The 19856-nt window shown below is 37.6% G+C and overlaps 1 protein-coding gene across 19 annotated transcripts in view; it reads left to right on the top strand.

Moving 5' to 3' along the window:
• Nucleotides 1–19856, top strand: part of Celf2 (CUGBP Elav-like family member 2) — a 799248-nt gene that overhangs the window by 766583 nt on the left and 12809 nt on the right. For 10 of the 19 annotated variants that reach the window (XM_063260461.1, XM_063260462.1, XM_063260463.1 and 7 more), the window contains 2 exons: nucleotides 10923–11054; nucleotides 17784–17981. In XM_063260461.1, the coding sequence (XP_063116531.1) occupies nucleotides 10923–11054; nucleotides 17784–17981 (330 nt within the window). The remainder of the gene's footprint in view (nucleotides 1–10922; nucleotides 11055–17783; nucleotides 17982–19856) is intronic. The other 9 variants (XM_063260456.1, XM_063260451.1, XM_063260460.1 and 6 more) reach the window with 3 other exon arrangements.

The following is a 19856-nucleotide window of genomic DNA, read 5'->3' as shown; positions in this document are numbered from 1 at the left end:
ATATTTTGATGTCAGAACTTAGAGACTGGTTCTTCTTTCATTGTCTTCTTCCTGGGCTAAATCTTACTGTTTGTGATTTCTTTGTTTTTCTGATGGTGGTGGCAGTAATGCTGGGGATTAAACTAGATAATGCTGAGCTATATCCCTAGCCATTTTTATTTTATATTTTGAGACAAGATTTCACTATGCTGCCTTAAGTTTGTAATCCTTCTGCCTGACCCTCCTAAGTAGCTGGGATTGCAAGGATATGCCACCATACCAGAATAAATCTTACCTTTTATTACCTCTTTCTACTCAGCTTGACTTTCATATCTGGTCACCCTCTTCTAGATGCTCTCAAAACTGTGTGTACAGAGAGTTTTTCTAATAGCCAGAATAACAATAAAAGCTGCAGAATTTGTTATCCATGTAGTTAACTATGGAAAGGAAGGGGTGCTAAATTTTCAAATAATTACAGCATGAAGGGGAAAAGATTTAACTTTCCTTTTGAAGACAGAATGGCCAGATTCTCTTCAGTTATGAATTCAGCAAATGCTTGTCCATTGTCTACTATATGTCAGGGCCATGTTATTTTGATTCTCGTGTATTTAGAGGTAGATCACATTACTTCCACTTTGTGGACATGTTAAGCCTCAGCTAAACTATGCAGATTACTTAAGTTCTTACAAATTGGAAGCAAGAAAATTCAAGTTCATTGTTTCCATAAGTAAATATCTACAACAACCACAAGATAAATCCAAGAGCTAATATAGGATTTTAAGCATTATCTCACTGGAACCAATCAACTGGGTTTAAATCCTAGCCGTACAACTTCCAGTAATATGATCTTCTAAAAATTATTCTACTTCTTGGGATAATTACAAATGACTAAATGAGTTTATACATATAAAAGTGCTAGAAAAATAGCTAACACATGGTAAGCACTCAAAACATAACAGCTATCATCATTAGCTTTATTCCTAATGAAAGTGAAGGATAATTTTCTGTTGCTGTTATGGCAAATCACCACAAACCTATTTGCTTTAAACAATAAGCATTTATTATTCTACAGTTCTGTAGATCAGAAATCCACATCCTTACTGAGCTAAGGGCAGGTATCAGCAGGGTACATTCCTTCTGGAAACCCTCAGGGAGATATCAGTTTCTTGCCCCTTCCAATTTCTAGTGGCCATTTGACTCGTGGCTCTTTCCTCAGTCTTCAGAGTCATCAGTGTTTGGTCAAGTCATCTCATGCTGCCATTTTGTTTCTCTTCTAATTCCTTCTTCTGTTTATATGAACCCAGATGATCCCAGATAGTATCCCAATCTCAAGGTCAGCTGTTTAGCAATTTTAATTCTATCTTTGCTATGTATCCTAATAAGAATTAGACGTGAACATCTGGTGAGGAGCATTATTCTGCCTAACCCCACCTCTGAACATAGCCCCTGGAATCAAACAAGCCATGGAAATGTGAGGATAGGAAGAACAGAAAGGCCTTTATCTACCAAGGCATCTTGTATTTCAGTTCAGCCCCCTGCATTCCTTTCCCTACTCACATGTGCAAAAAGGAAGGCTGATAGGGATTAGGGACTGTAGTGCTGTTTATCCATATATCAAAGAGGATGGCTGTTTCCCAGGAAGTGCCTTTAACGTCCTTTTCTCTCTGGAAAACTGAGAAAAGAAGAATAAGCATTTATTTCTAGTACAAGTCAACTTAAGTGGAATTTTGTATGTATGTGTGTGCACACATTCATAATTAAACCCAGGGCCTTATGCAAGCTGAGTACTTGCTCTCCACTGAACTTTAACCTTACCTCCCCCAAGTGAAACATTTTTACTATAGTTAAGATTAGAAAGGATTGTTATCTGGGCTGACTGAAGAATATTTTTGCCACAGGTGTTACATATATAAATGGTAAATGCCGCTCAGCCTCCTTTGCAGATCTTGTGCACACAGCTAGAGTGCTGGCTTCCATCTGTGTCATCGCTCATACTGGGCCCATCTGTGGAGCATCTGAATCTGTGCTTCCTCATCTTTAAAGTAGAGGAAAGATTTCTGTCTAGTTCACAGGTTGCCTGGAAGGATTCCCCTCTACGGTAAAAGAGTATGTCTGAAAGACTTTCTGTTGCTATAGGTAGGGGATGATGAAGAGAAGGCCTTGCATTTCTGGTGAGTACAGCTCTATTTGAGGTGTAGATTATTACAGCACTATTTTCTTCCTTTTTTCTTTTAGATGCTTACATAGCAAGGGACCTAATAATCTAGGCACTCAGTCTCTGACCTGAAGTTTTGAACTGGGGCCAAAAAATTTTTCATCCAAAACAGACGCAGTGTCTGTCCTCAGTTGGGAGTAGTGTTTGGGGACTTCTTAGCATTAAATCTTTCCCACAAGAAAGCAGCACATTCCAGTGAGCAAAGAAACTCTGTGACCAGTCACCATGGGCATGGGCTCACCATCTGTCTCCCTGAGCACCTTGCTCCCCACATTCTCTAATGGCCTCTTCTCCCCACAGTTTTACAAAGGGTCCAGGCGGTGCCTGCTGTGTGAGCTAATAAAATATGGCTTTCATTTACTGCATGCCCATTTTCTTTCCTGGTTAGCTACCTAGTCAGAACGTCTGTGGGTGGCAGATAATGGTAAGCCAGGTTTCAGATGCAGTGTACGGCAAGTTATCACTGCTCCCACATGTGCAATGTGAGGCAGGCTTTGCTACTCCCAGTTACTTTTTCCTGGCTTTGCTCTGTGACCACTTTTTTGGAATGGAGCAGCCTTCTAACAGAGGTGTTCTGGGTGATTAATGTGCCACCCTTCTCCTGAAATACTCCTTTGGCATTTTGTGAATAGTTTCAGTGAGAAAGTGAAGGATGCAATTCCCAGTGAAGACTTAAGGGAATTTTTAGATGGGCAGAATACAGTTACACAAAACAGCCTCTTACCAGTCTGCCAACACTGAAATAGAAAAATGTGTGTTGGTGACATCTAATTCTTATTTACTGTGTTGAGGATCTCTTTCTCTTTATTGTGCATCTGTTGAACAGTTAGTTTTTAAAGATTTGATTGAGATTGGCAGCATGACAAATTTGAGTTATTCTTTTGATTTAAATAGAGAATTTGTTAAAATTGAAAAGGTTCTTAATGACAGCTAGATATGTGGTAGAGACATTGGACAAATTTTCAAACCATTGTCCAGTGATACAGACCATAATGGAATCTTTTCACTTTAAGACATTTCATCTAGTTAATTTTTCTTAGTCTCATGCTTGGTTCTTCCCTGTCCTATTTATCATCCTTCTTCCCATCTACTGGGACTTCCAAGAACAGATTAATAAAAGGTAAGAAACTGTGATCAACCCAGTTACTACATCCAGTATCCCTGAATTTTAAAATAGAAAACCATGACATAAACAGATTTCTTTACAATCAGTGACAAAATGAACACACTATTTCCAAGTTTCCTCCTCCTCTGCCCTAGCCCCTAAACCCAGACTTCCTCCTTCCTTGTATGATACATGTGTGTCTCTTGAGAGTTCTCTCTCTAGCTCACTGCTCACCATTAGAATTGTGACTTGTCAAGACAGGAGCAGGCAGAGGAAGACTTTCACACACTGTTCTTCACACCTGCCTTAGAGACCTGAAGGACCCGAGAAATCATCCATGAGCCTTGAGATCTGCCAGCTCTGCTGTCATTCAACATCAGTTCCTATTTCCTCGTGGCACTGAATGAAGCCCTGTCTAGAAGTAGGCCACTGACAACTGTCTTCCTGTTTCCTCTGCATCACTCTGTATAAGATTGCAAACATCTGTGGGCCAGCAGTTCCTAGTCTGGATGCTACAGACAGAGTGTTTGTAGTCTGGCACATAGGATCCTCTGTATGATTTCCTATGAAGTAGAAGTGGGCCATCCTGCAGAAATAAGACCAACATCCATGAAGTTACCAATAACTGAAGATGGTTAGAAAAGTAGAAAAAAACAAAACAAAACAAAACTCTTCTTTGTTGTTGTATGAAATATAGTCTTGTCTCTTCCATTCAACCTTCATCCAGTAAATGAAGATCTAAAGATCTCTAAATGGTGCCAGAAACTGTACCATGTTCATTATACAGCCTACAAGGATATCCTCACAAGGCTGCTTTGAATTAAATATTTTTCTTTATTTAAACATGAATTTAAAAGTGATGAAAAACAAACAATTCTACCGAAAGCAAGTGATGAAATTATAGTCCATACCCTCATTTCTCAAAGGCTGTGGGGCCACGCTGGCTTAGCAACCCAGTACACCATAGAAGACCGGGCTTCCCATTATTACCGGTATACTGTGTTGCTAAGCAAAGGTGTTTGGCAGGTTAGTTGTATAAATGCATTTTCGACTTGCAATATTTTCAGTTCACCAGGAGTTTATTAAAACATAAGCCCATCATAAGATGAAGAATATCTGTTTTTCCACTTAGTTATATCATTGAATCTCAAAAATGGGTCTCTTTAGTCAGCACAGGTAGACAGGTCAATTTTACTTTTGGATTTTTTTGTTCAATACAATTTAATAATACCTGCCTTTTAATTAAGGCCACCATTTACTTTTGGTTTCTTTTTTTTTTTTTTTAGTACATGTTTGTAATACATGTCTACATTCCTTGGGGGAGTTGGTACATATTGATAACACATCTTGAGTCATTGTGTCATCCCCTTCCCATTTAAGATCTATTTCCCTACTTCCAATTGTCTGGTTTTTTTTACAAATTATTTACATTTTGGGCTTCTCATATAATAGAATTTATGTGATATTTAAGCTTATATGTTTGATTTATTTCACTTAACATTATGCTCTCAAAGTGCATCCATTTTTCCTACAAATTCAAGTTCACCTTTTATTATGACAGAGTAAAACTCCACATTTCCTTATCCATTCATCTGGTGATGGATATAGGCCACTTCCAAGATTTAGCTATTAATGAACTATGCTGCTATAAACATATATATATATATATATATATACATACATATATATATATGTATGTATATATATATATGTTTCACTGTGATATAATGTTACTTTTTATTTTCTATTTGTTTCACTAGTTTTTATGGTTTTAAGTTACATTGTGATTATTTTCTAGCCTAATATTTAAATTTATTTTCTGTTTCTAAAATGCATATTCTCAATTATTCTAGGGTTTATAATATAAATCATATCTCAGCAGACTACTTCAGTTTTACATTCTTAATTCAGTAAGATAAAACAGATTTTCCTACTGTATGATTCTTTCCCTTCCTACATTTTTATGGTGCTACAGTAGTACCTCAGTTCACAAACTTTTACAATTTTTTGAGGAAGCTGGTCGCATTTGTGTTTGTTACCTGATTTGGAGTTTATGAACAGAAGCAAAATTTTGTCAGACACTTTGAGAACCAAATTGTTCATGAACCAATGTATTACTATATTTATATAAACATTATGTCTATATATGTTAAAAATTCAACATGTTATCTACTACTGCATACAATCTTATGTCTTCTAACAAACTGAAATAAAGGAGAACACGTGCATATTTGTTCATACATGCTATTTGTAACCTTTTAATTTGCAGATTCAAGTTATCCTCTTATATGATTTCCCTAGTCCAATATAATTTTCCCCCATCTACCTCTTTGAGGCTATTATTGTCAAATATATTTCAGTGTGTTATATAAACAACAATACAGTTATATACATTGTTTTGGTCAACTGATTTTTAATTAGTTAAGAGGAAAAATCAATTATACTTTTATTTCTTATATATCTGGTTATAGCTACTTTTTATCCTATTTGGAGTTTGTTAATTTTCTTATCTATGTCAATTAATGTTTTTCATCAAATTGAGGAATTTTTTACTTATACATTATTGTGTATAGTGGTGTGTCATATTCTGTTTTGTTTTTCTCTTTGTTCTTCAGAATATAATACATAGCAATATATCTTCAAGTACACTCATTTTTCTGCCTCTTCAAAACTGCTGTGGAGTCATAAGAAAAAATGGTTATCTTTTAGTTCTTTACTTTTTAACGCCTTAATTTCTATTTGTGTTTTTGTCATTTCTGTCTTTCTGTTGCTGTTTAGTACAGTACTGCCATCATGGCTTTATTATACTTTCTTTTAGTACTCTGAATATATTTATAATAGCTGCTTTGATGTCTTCCTCTGTTAAGTCTAATATCTGGGCCCTTTCAAAAACACTTTGTGTTGTCTGTTGTTTTCCTGTGTATAGGTCACTGATATGTTTCTTTGTGTTTATTACAATGTTTTGTTAGCTGGATGTTTTAGATAATGTACCACAGCAATTCTACCCCGCTTTCCTCTTTCCACAAATTGTTTCCTTATTTGCTTAGCAACTTAGCAAGATTAGTTCAGTGAGGTTTGTTCCCCATGGTGTACATCTGGTCACCCCTCAGTCATCAGAAGGAATGGCCTTGGGCTATTAGTGACATCCTTTTCATTCTTTCAAATGACTTTGCCTTTTGGGCTTTTTTTTTTTTTTTTTTAACATTTCTGGCTGATCTGTCTCTACTGCAACACAAAGCTTTCAGTCTCCATAATTTCTAGTTGTTTGGTCTGGTCTCTCATTAAACCAGGCCCTTTTCCCTTGAGCGAGTCCAAAGCCTCCCTGTACCCTAGGAAGCACTCCTTAGGTTCTCTCTGTTAAGCTTTCAGGACTATGCTATCATGGACTATCAGCCTCATCCTAACTGCTCCCCACTAAAATTTTTATTGTTTTCTTAGGCTTGAACTTTCCCACTATCTGTTTCAAACAAATGCATTCCTCTTGGAAGAGCTATAGACCTTTGCATTCTTACAGTCTATCTTACCTACAGACCTCTTGTGACTGCTTCCAGGACTACTACAGAGATAGCAGTCTGCTTTTCTTTGACACCACTGGTCTACAAGAGGGTTGTGCAGGGTAACACTTCTCCACATGGAACCTCCAGCCAATAAGTGACATGACTGAGAATGAATGGGGCCAGTACTTCTTTTCCTACACTTACACAGAGGCCGTGGGACATCTTTCTACCATAGCCTTGGGTTTGGAGCTAGCGGGAAAAGAACCCCATCTTCTTTGCCATACTCACCTAGAGTACAGCTTCCACTCTACTCCAGGTCCGAAATCAGGGGAGAGGTGGCACCAGAGAAAGAAGCCAGTTGTGGTTGCCGCTGAGATGTCACAGGTAGTCTCTGTTCTTAGAGTTGGCAAGTTTTCCTAAGAAGTATGTGTCTTCATTTGTACATGTACTTGGACAATTTTCAGAGGTTTTAAATCATTGAACTTCATAGTTTTCACCAGAAATAGCTGGTCCATAGATACTGTTATACTGCCATACTAGAAGGGCTTCCCTGGTATCACCTAAAATTTCTAGAAGTTTTTCAGACTGGTTCAAAAGCCAAACACGCATTTGAGATACTTTTTTACCCCCTAACTCACTGGCACAGAAATTGGGTAAGGACTTTTAAATATAGAAATCAGACATATACCAGATATAAGCAAAGAGAGAAATTCTATTTCTGTAAGTTTAGGTACACTAAGTACTAAGAACCACTCCCATTTTTTAAAAAAAAACTAAAATATGTAGTATGATACTGTTTAAATATTTTAGTTACATCAGTAACTAGTAAATTAGTAGAATAATTATAAATCAATAATAACATAAAAGGCAGGACTCAGAAGTAATGACACTGAAAGTGACTTTCACCTTAAGGACATTTGGTGAAAAAGGTAAACTTGGGCATCACTTGTCAAAAGCTTCTTGGAGCCTAAGGGGTATAAGGAAATCCAGAGCCGCCCTGAGGAATCCACAGTAATAGGAGGCATCCACATAGAACTCTGATGCTCCAAAAGGCTAAACTGTTAGTATAAGAGAAACAAGAAAGGTTCCCCTTCAGAAACTATAAAGCAAAGTGCCTGTCTCCAACTTAGTGCTGACTGCAAGTAAGAGAATTTCCCTCTGGAAATTAATAACAATAAACAACCCCTCACAGCCGCTTCTAACTAAATCTTGTTATCTGAATGATCAGAAATCCTCAAACTAAAGCTGTCTTTGAAAGGACCCATTTTCAACCCAGGCCTGAGAGAGTTTTCCGAAATAATGTTCCAAGGCAATTAAACCCAGAATCAAAAAATATACAGGTAAACCGAGGACCAAAAGTAAAAAGCCATAGAGACACAGTTAGATATATTTAGGTCTACCAACATCTCAGATATTGGAATTATTAGTACATTACAACAAAGGAAATACATTTAATGTTTACAGAAATTTGAAAGTATTTGAAAAAAAGCAGCTGATCAAAAATAATCAGGCACTTTGACAAAATAAACTTTTAGATGTGATGAGCATAGTAATTATAAAATTCACTGGATACATAACTTTAAAAGCATATCAGATACAACTGAAGAATTTGGTGAGCAAAACAGTTCATGAGATAAATTTTTATTGGATGCTGGCTTGACATTTATTTATTGGTACATTTTACTGCCCTCTGGCTATCATTATTACTACTGAGATATTACAGTCCTTTGAGGGCATTTTTTCCCCATCTAGCTGTTGTAAAGAACTTACGTCATTTTTGGTGTTTTTCATTTTTTACTATGGTGAATAAAATTAAAGATTTGTTTTTATTTTTCATGCTTGAAACTCACTGGGATACCTAAACATAATAGATTTTTGTCTTTTATCAGTTCTCAAAAACTTCTTGGTCATTAACTCTTTTTTACCTTATCTCCATTCTCTTTTTTTCTTCTCAAAAACTTCAGCTAGAGCTATGTTAGATATATTCCATATAACCTCTCATATTTTCTATCTCAGACTCTCAGTTACACATAGTATCCACACATTTGTCTTTCAGCTCACCAAATTCTCATTTCAACTGTGAAACCAAGTACTGTAATTACTGTTAATATTGTTATGCACAATAATAGTTTCAAGGTTTTAAAAACCAAATTCTATAATTTTTAAAAGTACATTCTGAAGTATGTATAGGTGAATGATGTAAGGTCATATACTAAAATACATATCCAAAGAAAGGGTAGGCTGGTTCTTGAACATTCCAGAATCTAGAGGTTGTTTTATAGGATTTTTGTTTTGTTATTATCTCTGCTTTGTGCGTGTTTGATAAGTTTCATGATACAAAAGAACTAGAAACATTGACTGGATTACATATAATTACCATTTAAATTTTTTTAAGACAGAAAAAAGTATCAGAAGCGAATGCCATGAATGAATAGAAATTTAACACGTTAAAAAATGTGAACTTTTAGAAATTTAACTTGGCCTAACCCAAAAGGTACAATGCTGTGTGGACTTTGAAGACAGAGTTCCTGCTTTCCTGGATAGAAAGGACATCTACATGCTCAGGATTTTACAGCTAAAAATGGACTAAATTCTTCATTCATTGGTGGTCAGAATCAAATTTAGCCTTTATCTTCATCACCATAATACAATGAAATGCTGTGTGAGGAAAGGATCAAATTACAGAGCCAGATGAATGTAAAATACTTGAAATAGTTAAAGAAGCAGTCGTATATACAAAAGAATCACTTTGGAAACCATTTTGGAAAAAAAATTTGGTAAGCCACTTTAGAAAACACTGGGCAATTCCTCAAAGTGTTAAATATAAATTTACCACATGACCCAACAATCCCATTCCTAAATACATACTCAAAAAGAATTAAAAATGTAATCCAGATGTGGTGGGACACATCTGTAATCCCAGCACTTGGGAGGCTGAGGCAAGAGAACTGCCATGAGTTTGAGACCACCTGGGGCTACGTAATGAGTTTAAGCCTGCACTGCAAAGCAAGACCCTGCCTCAAAAGAATTAAAAATGTATGTCTACATAAAAAATTGTACCCAAATGTTCATAGCATCATTATTCATAAATAGTTCAAAATTGGGAAGGATAGATAACAAAATATAATGCTATCTACACGTCTATATAATAGAGTATTACTCAGTAATAAAAAGGAATGAATTACTGGCACATGCTACAACACATGGATTAACCTTGAAAACAGTCAAAGTAAAACTACTGAATGTCCAATTAGGCAAATCCATAGACACAGAAAGCAGGTTAGTAAATACTGATGGGAATGGAAAAAATGGAGAGTAAGTACTAATGACCGTGCATTTCTTTGAGAGCAATAAAAGTAATCTAAAATTAGACAAGATTATACAACTCTAAATACACTGAAAACCACTGACTTGTGGAATTACATTCAAAACTTTCATGCCATGTGAACTATAGCCCACTAAAGCTATTATTTTTCAAAGAGGAATATGAGGAGTGGATTTGTACCAAAATGGGTTTATCCCATACCACTCTTAATAATGACATCTAGATACTAAGGTTTTGTCAAATTCAGGAAGTTGCATGATTTTATGTTTTTCTAAAACCTGAGGAAATACCATATCTGAAGCAGAAACAATAAGAAAGCCAAGAAATTGCAATGAATTCCCTACCTCAACCCCTTTTTGTTGCAGTAACTTTTCAGCCTGGATGACAAAGTAGCTAAGAGGACTGAGACTCTCATACCATGGGGCTAATGGAGTATCATGCAGAATGACAGGCCTCCCACTCACAGCAGTTCTTCCATAGCCAGCAGCAGACATGTTCACTATTGGAAAACCAGCTGGAGAGAGAGAGAGAGAGAGAGAGAGAGAGAGAGAGAGAGAGAGTGTGTGTGTGTGTGTGTATGCGCGCGCGGTGCTGGTTTGAATCTCTAGGCCACGATGATGATCACTTTAACTCAGAATGGTACAATCCCATGTGCACTTCCACACAAACATAATGGAGGAGGTCGGCTTCCAATGGCTAAAGGACTTCTCAGTTTGTCTGCTGTAATGACAGCTTTTCAGTCAGTTTTCTTTCTTCACTCATCTTGTGTTTTCTCTCTCTTTTTTCCTCTTTTATTTTCAGTGGCTGCTTCAACCCCCAACTCCACTGCTGGTGCAGCCATGAATTCCTTGACCTCTCTTGGGACTCTGCAAGGACTGGCTGGAGCCACTGTTGGACTGAATAATATTAATGCACTAGCAGGTACCATAAACAGTGAGTATTTGCTGCTCTGGTGGACAGCCTTCCCCCAAATTCTCCACAGAAAACGGTCAGTCAGAAATGACCTACAAAGGACATGGAATGGGGAGAACTAAAACTTGGGATGGAGGAGCACATGCTATCATAAGCAAACATGTTATTTATTTTGTCTCAAAACTCACCACCACCACCACCAGTTCTTTTCTATAGGTAGTAAAACAGTCCTTCATAGTTTGCTGGGGTTGACAGATATTTTCAAGTTTCAAGGAATTTGGTTTGGTTTTGGTTTTCTTTTCTCCTGCTGCAAGGAAATGCATTACAGTAGGAAAACTAATGGAGTAGTGGTCAGGGGCGTGCTCCCAATCAAGTGTAAGCGCTCAGGAATCACCGCTTCCTTTCTGGGCTTCTGAGTCTCCATTTGAAAATTGTAAGTTCCGGATCAGATGATCTTAAAGGTACCTTCCACTTTTAAAATTCAAATATTAATGACAGTTACATAGGGGAGGAAATGAGGCCTTGGAAAGAAGGAAATGAAACTAAGTGGAGAGGAGGTATTGCTGGAAAGAGCATCATTTGGAGTCTTTATTAGTGACTTCTAAAAGAGTATCATTTCACTAGAGGGGTGAAATAAATTTTGAGGTAAATAACTTACCATGTTATACTTTGTTCTAAAACACATGGGCTCATCAAGAACTCTAGGATCTATGCTATACAGCCCACCTGCACATATTCTTGTCATTTTAAATCCACATGAGGAATAGTACCCAGGCCCAAGACTAAGTTATGTTTTAGGCCTGTGCTTGATGTAGGCTCTAGTTCTGGGGAAACTGATCCTCACCCCACAGAGAGGACACCTAGTTTGCCTGTGTTTCCATTCAGTCACCCTGGTTGCCTAAGAAAAAACAATTCCAGGGAAAACTAAGACAACCAACAATTTCTCGGTTTGGAGCTCAGCATATAGCCAGGCCACCTAACACCTGTTCAATGCAGGCATCCTCACTATTTGCCCTATTTTAAACCTTGATTCAATATGTAAATTTTTTAAAAGCCAAAAATAAGTTTATACTTTAATGTTCACAAAAAAATACCTTGCAATTTATTTGGTTAAAAAAACCCTAAGAATCATTCAAATAGAGATTAACTTATATAATGCTAATAAGAAAGTAAATCATGCTCAGAAGTAGAAAATTTTCAGCATTAAATTCTTTTATTCAATTGTTCTGAGAAAAAAAACTTGCACTGTTGTATCTAATCATAAGAAAAATAAGAGTGTTTACCTTCCAAAAATGGTGGGTCTTGATTAGTATATAGTACATGACAGGTGGTAACCATGTGAAAGCCGAATGTTTTATTCCAATTAAAACTGCCTCCAGCTTTTACATTTTCCAGCAGACTAATAGGAGCCTCACTGCCTTGACTCCTGCTTCTGGTACGGCTCCTCTTTCTGACCTTGTCCTGCAGAAGTGCCAGCCCACATGTCCTTCACCTAGGTTGAGGACGTATGCGTTCACCCACATGCCCTCATGCTGCTTCTCTTGCCCCAGGACCTAGTTCCCCTCAAACAAGGACTTTGATTTGATCGCCCGCCTGTCCTTGGTCTGCAGAGTAACAGGCCAGTGGGAATGGTTGTCCTCCTCAGCACGTGCTCATGACTGCTGTGTGTATGTCCTCTCGTGTACGTCCTGCTCCTCTCCACCCTACTCTGTCATATGTTTCTGGGCTTTTACCATCGTAATCGTGAAGACCACAGAGGGACTTATGGAATGGCAAAGAAACCATAACTAGTTCTTGTGCGGGGGTGTTATAATATTATACCAAATTTGCTCTGGCAAGGACAACAGCTTTAAATTGCTCTGCTTCTTGAAATTCATAGTTTATGGAAACTAAGAATGTTTCTGGTTTCAAATAACCCCTACCAGTCAGGATAAACCAGGAAAATGTTCAAACCAAAAATTATACACAAATGGAAACACATTGCTTCTCATTTGATAAATGTTACTACAAAGCTGTTACCTCAAAATTGACTTGGAGCGAATAATTGCTTGATATTTGTCTCAAACTTCAAGAGAAAGCCTGCTAGAATAGAGCATCCTCTTTATGGAACAGAGTATCCTCTTTCAAGTCATTGTGCCTCAATGGAACTGATAATACTACCTGTTCTACTGGATAGTTCTCAAAGAAATTAATAAAAATAGCTTTGTAGACAGAATTATATTCTAAAATAGCTGACCACAGCTTCCATATTTTTGCTCTTTTCTGTCCTACAAACCATTACCTGATACTCCAAGGAGTGTAAAATTTTGGTTTGGTTTGGTTTGGTTTTAACGGGACCAACACTTTTCATGGACCAAGAAACAAAGAAAGTAGGCAGATGACCAATCTTAGTCTTGATTTGATGTTTCTTCCCTTCTTTGGGTCTCCACTTCTGAAAGGGAGTTTTGGGTTTGTAGATAAGTGGCTAAATTAAAATGGGTTTGATACCCTTTTTGTACATTACTGAAGAGGCTTTAAAAAAACTAGCTGTCTAAAAAGCAGAAAGCAGCAAGGTCAGAAGAAGGATCATAAGTAATTCAGGCCTTTCACTGCTAGATTTTTTTAGGCTCCCCTGGGCACATTATATAGATTAATATCTGAACTAAAATGAAAAAAAAACTGTTCAGTTATGTTGACCCAAAAGTTTGCACCTGACTTGGTAATGCTTAAATGTAAGCAGCATCTTTATTTTTCCTTGTATATTTCTTCTAGATATACTACTGCCTAATTCTTCTAAATAGCTTACCATAATGTAAAATTATGATTATTTGAACATAACCAGTCCCAAATGTCTGGTGAGGAGTGTTTACACAGCTATTTCATGTAAAGATAAAAGAAGATGCTTTAGTCATAGTAGTGTACCTTATCCCTTTTATTCTGCATTTCAACAATTGAAACTACTTCTGTAATCTGTAATCTTGGAATTTATTAAAATGTGTAGACATAAGATACATACATGAGTGCACAGAATGCCACACGTTTGTCACCTTAACACAAGCATACATGAAGGTGCCACTAATGGTATTCATACTTTTTATTTCTCTAATCTAGATGCAGACATTTGATACTTAGGTTTTCACTGAATAGCTTGTAATAACATAGCTCATATATACAAAACAAAATTTATCCAAGAAAGATTACAAATGTGTTAGAAAATATTATTATATTCCTTTTCTTTTTTATTTGGTATAAAACCTAACAGAATGGCTTGCAAATAAAGTCTGTTTATGGTACTCTACTACTGATACTACATTTCAGTACCAACTATATAGTGGCCCTAAAAATGTTCATGATTATATTTATGGGGATGTGTGTGTGTGTGTGTGTGTGTGTGTGTGTGTGTGTGTGTCAGTTTAACAGATTTACTCAGCAACCTCAGAGCTTTTTGGGTCTCTTATCAGTTGAGGGCCTAAGGAGAATAATTAAGAGTAAAACACATAGACAGACCATTTACAGATACTTCCCTTGTAAAAATCTGTCTCACCTACTACATTATTCCTGCATTATTCCTTATCAAAATAACTTGCATGAGAGTCTAGAGTAAATGAGAGGGAAATGGTCAATCCATTTGGCCTTTTCAAAAAAAAAGCCCTGTTCTTTTAAGTGAAAGCATTTTATTCAACTTGATTCACCCCTGCTTCTATTGTCTGAGGCTTTTAGAAGTAATTGTACCAGCAGCTAAGTTGACAAGCGTTATCTTTGATACAATGATTATTTACTATGGAATAACATACATCAGATAATTCATGGGAATTATTTTTAAAAGTTAAAATCTTCCTTTGCTGTTTCCTCAAAATCTGCCATGTATTCATTGTCTTTTCTACCTTGAGTTTTATAAATACCCACCCCCATTTTCCAAGGCAAATTCTGAGTTTTAGTATTCTCAATGTGCTTGCCATTATTAAAATTTGTGCCTTTATTTTTTTTTCTAAAGATGGTTATACCATAGAGGAGGCAAGGCCTGAGCTGGAGAAGCCAAACTGTCCCTCTGTTGTTCACATGGGCTCCTGACTAGTTCCCCGTTTGCATTTACATCCCATCCACCTGATGCCTCCCTCCTACCTTCCTCCCCATACCAAGGCAGGTGAGGCCAATCATGAGTACTCCCAAGCACACAGCACCAGCAGAAACAAACAACCCTTTAGAGAGCAAATTTTTCCCTGAGGTGTAGTGTGAAAACACAGCCAATCATTGGGACTTAAATCCCTCTGATACTTTCAGAACATAAAATTTCATTCTGTTTCTGTTCTAAGAGGGAAAAAGTTGGCAAAACAGGGAAAAGACTTTAAAACATAATTCTCCAACCTAAATAATAGAAAATGTCATGGATGAATGGATGGATGGATGGATGGATGGATGGAAGGAAGGAAAGAAGAAAGATAGGGTACCAGTGACCCACGACAAACAGGCTTCCTGGAGAAGATGAAGGGCAGAAGGTGCAGACCACAGGAAGACGTTCTTGTGGGGCCTAAATTGCAAAGTTGGAAAAAAACTCCAAGGCCCTTACCTGGCAAGACATGGAGATGCATCAGTCTTGCCAATTCCATGGAGTGGCAGGGGGATTCAGAGCTCCACTATTCATCACTGTAGAGCCAGGACCTTCAGCTTTGCTACTCAGCACTTCCTAGGCTGCCACATAAACCAAAGAGAACCACACACCTTGAGGCATAAGTGGACTTGACAGGTCATCACTCACTTTCCTGTTAGAAATTCCTCCCACATAGGAGTCTGAGTTTCCAGAGGGTTGAGCACAAGACTTGATCTAGTTGTAGCACTTATTAACAGCCTGATGCAAGTGGAACCAATAGAACTTCTCAGGCGTGCCTCCTCCCCAACAATGTCACTTTACATCTTCCTCTCACCTCTCTTAAAAAGAAAACATGGAAGTTTCTTTGTATCACACAAGTACTGGGAAGTTAGGATGAAATAAGAGCAAAGGAGGAAAGAGTAATTATTCCCCAGCCCTTTAGCAGCCAAAACAACAGAAATGAAGGTGAAGAGAGTGAGGTAAATGTGATTAGTGGTGTCTGAGTAATTGTTTAGAATTAGCAGGACAAACTATTTCTAAGCTTTTTAATAGTGACAATTTGCATGACCAGAAAAAAAAAAGAATAGACTCTTTCATAGAAAGAACTGCAAGCAGATATTTGCTAGAAACCACTTTACTGGGTTGCTACTCCATTCTCAAGCCCTTCAAACCTGCCTAGACCTCTTAGATTTCTCTGAACTATCCCCCACAGCCCACTCTGTCCCCGCAGGCCCCCGAGCAGGAATCCCAGACCTGTGAGAGCCCTCTACAGTTAACCCATGGTCTAATTTATATCTTGCATGTTGTCCTTTTAATCTAAGAGATGAAGGTGGCAAAATAAGAGAAGCACGTATGGCGTAAATAGGACATGCCCTACCTCCTCTATTTCCTGTGGATGGCAAGCAGGAACAGTGATAGGAATGTTAAGGTGATTCTATTTGATTCCTCTGTATAATTTGCAAGCATCCTTATCTTAGCTATCCTCTGTTCTCGTTAGATTTCTTACAATTTTCTTCAGTTAGTCATTCTTGCTATTTTAATACTGCGAGTCAATAACCATAATCTCATCAAAATATTCATTAATGCTTTAAGTTTTTCTGAGAAACAGATCTTTTAGAAACCTTTTAATCAAAAAGGGAATCAGAGACAATTGTGATGTTGCCTCTTCCATTTCCCGCATTTACATGAAAAGTTAACATTCTATGAAGCCCTGTTTATTTTGACTCAATTCTCAAGAAAAATATGACACAGTGAGCAACCAGAATAGAGCAGCCAAGATACAAAGACAAAATCAAGGGAGCAACTAACTCATCAACATCCATTTCCCATCAATTAATAGCCAGCATCCAGCACACAAACAGTGTCACTGCATCTCGCTGGAAAAAACGACAGGAAGCTCTTTCACTGGCACAAAGCTGTGACTTGGGCACAATTAATATACATGTGTGGGTGCACATATGTATACAATAAGTATTTGCTAAGACCACACCATTTATTTTCCGTCCTTTAACTGAAATAAATAGAGTTTTCTGCAGTTATAGAAAGCATTCACATTTACTACCATTCCTTAGTTTTTAAATCATCTAAGCAATTTATTCCTAAGGTCCTTGTCCCTGACAGCACATTTCACCTGTTTAGGAAAAAACAGCTAATGGCACTGCTGACTCATTGGTTCTTAGAACACAGAATTTATCTGTTCTTCCATTTCTTCATCAGGGAAAAAAGTTCTATTTTATCCTTGCCTCCTTACCCCACTGAGCCATCCCATAGCTTCTTAAAGAGTCCAGTAGATGGATTTAAGTGTACAGAAGTCACAGGCCTCTGCCACTAATTTTTTCTACATGCATCTAAACTAAGAAGCAGAAGGCTTTTATTTCAAAAAGATAACAGTGGTACTTGCCAGTAGCACATTGCATGGAATTAAGATGTACTGTCTTAACTGTAGTGCCTCAGTGAATTTTGATTACTGGCCTAGGGAGTGAAGGTTATCATTACTTAGGTCTTTTTCCCATTATTGTGATTATTTCCTCATGGTTTTGTTTTTGATTTTCTGTTGGTTTAATTGGTGTGCTAGCTGCATGCACTTGCTGTTGTACTTGTGTCAAATGATTCTCTAACTTCCTTTGGAAAGCACTAATGAATAAGTGCTATTTCTCTTCTCTATTGTTGGGTTTTTTGTAAAGTTGCTCAAATGCTCTCAGGTATGGCGGCTCTGAATGGAGGACTTGGCGCCACAGGCTTGACGAATGGCACAGCTGGCACCATGGACGCCCTCACCCAGGCCTACTCAGGAATTCAGCAGTACGCAGCAGCTGCTCTGCCCACTCTGTACAGCCAGAGCCTGCTGCAACAGCAGAGCGCTGCGGGCAGCCAAAAGGAAGGTATGTGCCTGCCCTGAGCCTGCACCAGGGCCTGGCAGGGCCAGCTCTACATTTGCCTTTTTACATTTGCACACTTAGAAGATGCTAAACTGAACCCATATCATAAGAGAAATCGTTTGTTTTATTTCTAATGTTCTTGTTTTTAAAAACTGCAAGCTTAAGTCATTGGTCTTCTTTCCTGTTCATCTTTAAATTTTTCATTCCGCTGGTAAGCTGAAGTCCTCACCCATTGTTCCTTTACATGCATGCATTAGTTTCCGCCATCAGAAACTCCCTCTCCCCAGTCAGCATGGACCAGCAGTTTCTCTGTTAATGCAGAACTCCTTAGCAGCAGAAGGCTTCTGTGGGTTAACCATGCTGCTTCCTGCACTCCCCAGGACCTCTGGACCCATTCCCCCTGTCATTGAGTGGCTGCCTCACAGTAACCGATGCTTCTCAAGCTAATGATGAAACCCACCCTTAGTATCAACTTAATCTTTGTTAAATTGGAGGTCTTCTGGGAAAGCAAGTAACTGATTGCCTTGCTTCTCTGCCAATAAAGGCAAAGTACACATCACTGAAGTTAATGCTAAGGATAAATTAAAGTCAATTATAAAATGGTTAATGACTTAATCTGAATAGTTTGTCATCATTCCATTTGAGCCCTTCTTCCTTAAAATCAGCAAAAAGCTATTTCTTTTTCCTGACTTATCTAGAATTTGGGAAAATGAGCTAAAATAGAAAATTAATAAAGAAGATTTTCTAAAGTTTCCTTTCTCCTTTGCCCTCACTTCAAAGTTCCAAAATGCTTTTGTCTGAATATTCTTAACTTAAAGCATAATATTCTGTAAGAATCATTTTCCTTTGAAAATTAAGAGAACACAGCTTAAAATTTTCCTTTTATAAACAACATAGAGATCGTTAAAAATGAAAGGCATGTGAAAGTCCGGGTTTTTTATATCATCTCAGCTTTCTCTTCACTCTCAGTTGCGGCTGTTAACACTGTGTTTTGCCAGCCAATGAAAGAGACCCTGCACCATATCCACCACAGGTCTTTCCTCCAGTATTTAGTCCTTTTGCCTTAGGTGGGATTATCATGCAAGGTGGTAGGAAAGTTCCTCTAAGATGATATCCTCAGAGACCTTGTGTGCTTTTACAGAATATGGTTACCACTCCATTATCTAGCAAGGCCTTATAGCAAACTTGTGTCACCAAGAAAATGCCTAAGGCTGAAAGACACAAAATTCAGTGGTTGAAGTGGACCTTAAAACTTTTTTTTTCCAACTGCTTCATTACTGCCCTAAATTTCTCTGCATTGAATTTTAGGGATTTTTAAAATAGGTCAAAATAACTCTTGCCTACACCTGAGTAACGTAGCTCAAGAAATTTAACATGTTAGTTTAAGTAAAATGTAATTTAAAAGGCAAATTATATTAGGAGGAGAAAAAGCAATGAATTCTATTAGCAACCTGGATTACCTACTCCGGTTAGTCCTTTAGTCAACAGAGCTGAAAGGTAATAGTGTATTTAGTCCTATACCCTAGTGAATTCCTCTCTCCCCAACATATGAAAAATGAACCAAGTCTGTCTTGTAAATAAATGGTATTAACTTTTTCCCAAATAAATCCTCCAAAAGGTTATGGCATCCCAAAAGATCGAAATGTAGGAAAACTCACCACCTTTTTTGTCCTTCCTAAATATCCTGACTGTACTCTCATACCTTCCCATCTTCCTTCATTCGCAGGGTAGAAGTCAAAACACACACAACTTAGGGCTTTCAAGGCCCCAACAGGAAGCCAGGGGCACTGATGGCCTGGTACAGCTTTGTTCCTGCAGACATTCTGAGGGTTTTATGCTACATCATATGCTCTGTGAGAAATACAAAATATAAACACT

This window comes from Cavia porcellus, unplaced genomic scaffold (genome assembly GCF_034190915.1).
Source record: "Cavia porcellus strain 051 isolate PalLab524CR breed Dunkin Hartley unplaced genomic scaffold, mCavPor4.1 scaffold_13, whole genome shotgun sequence".
Lineage (NCBI taxonomy): Eukaryota > Metazoa > Chordata > Mammalia > Rodentia > Caviidae > Cavia > Cavia porcellus.
Note: the sequence above shows the minus strand (reverse complement) of the source record. Positions and strands in the feature narration are given on the sequence as shown.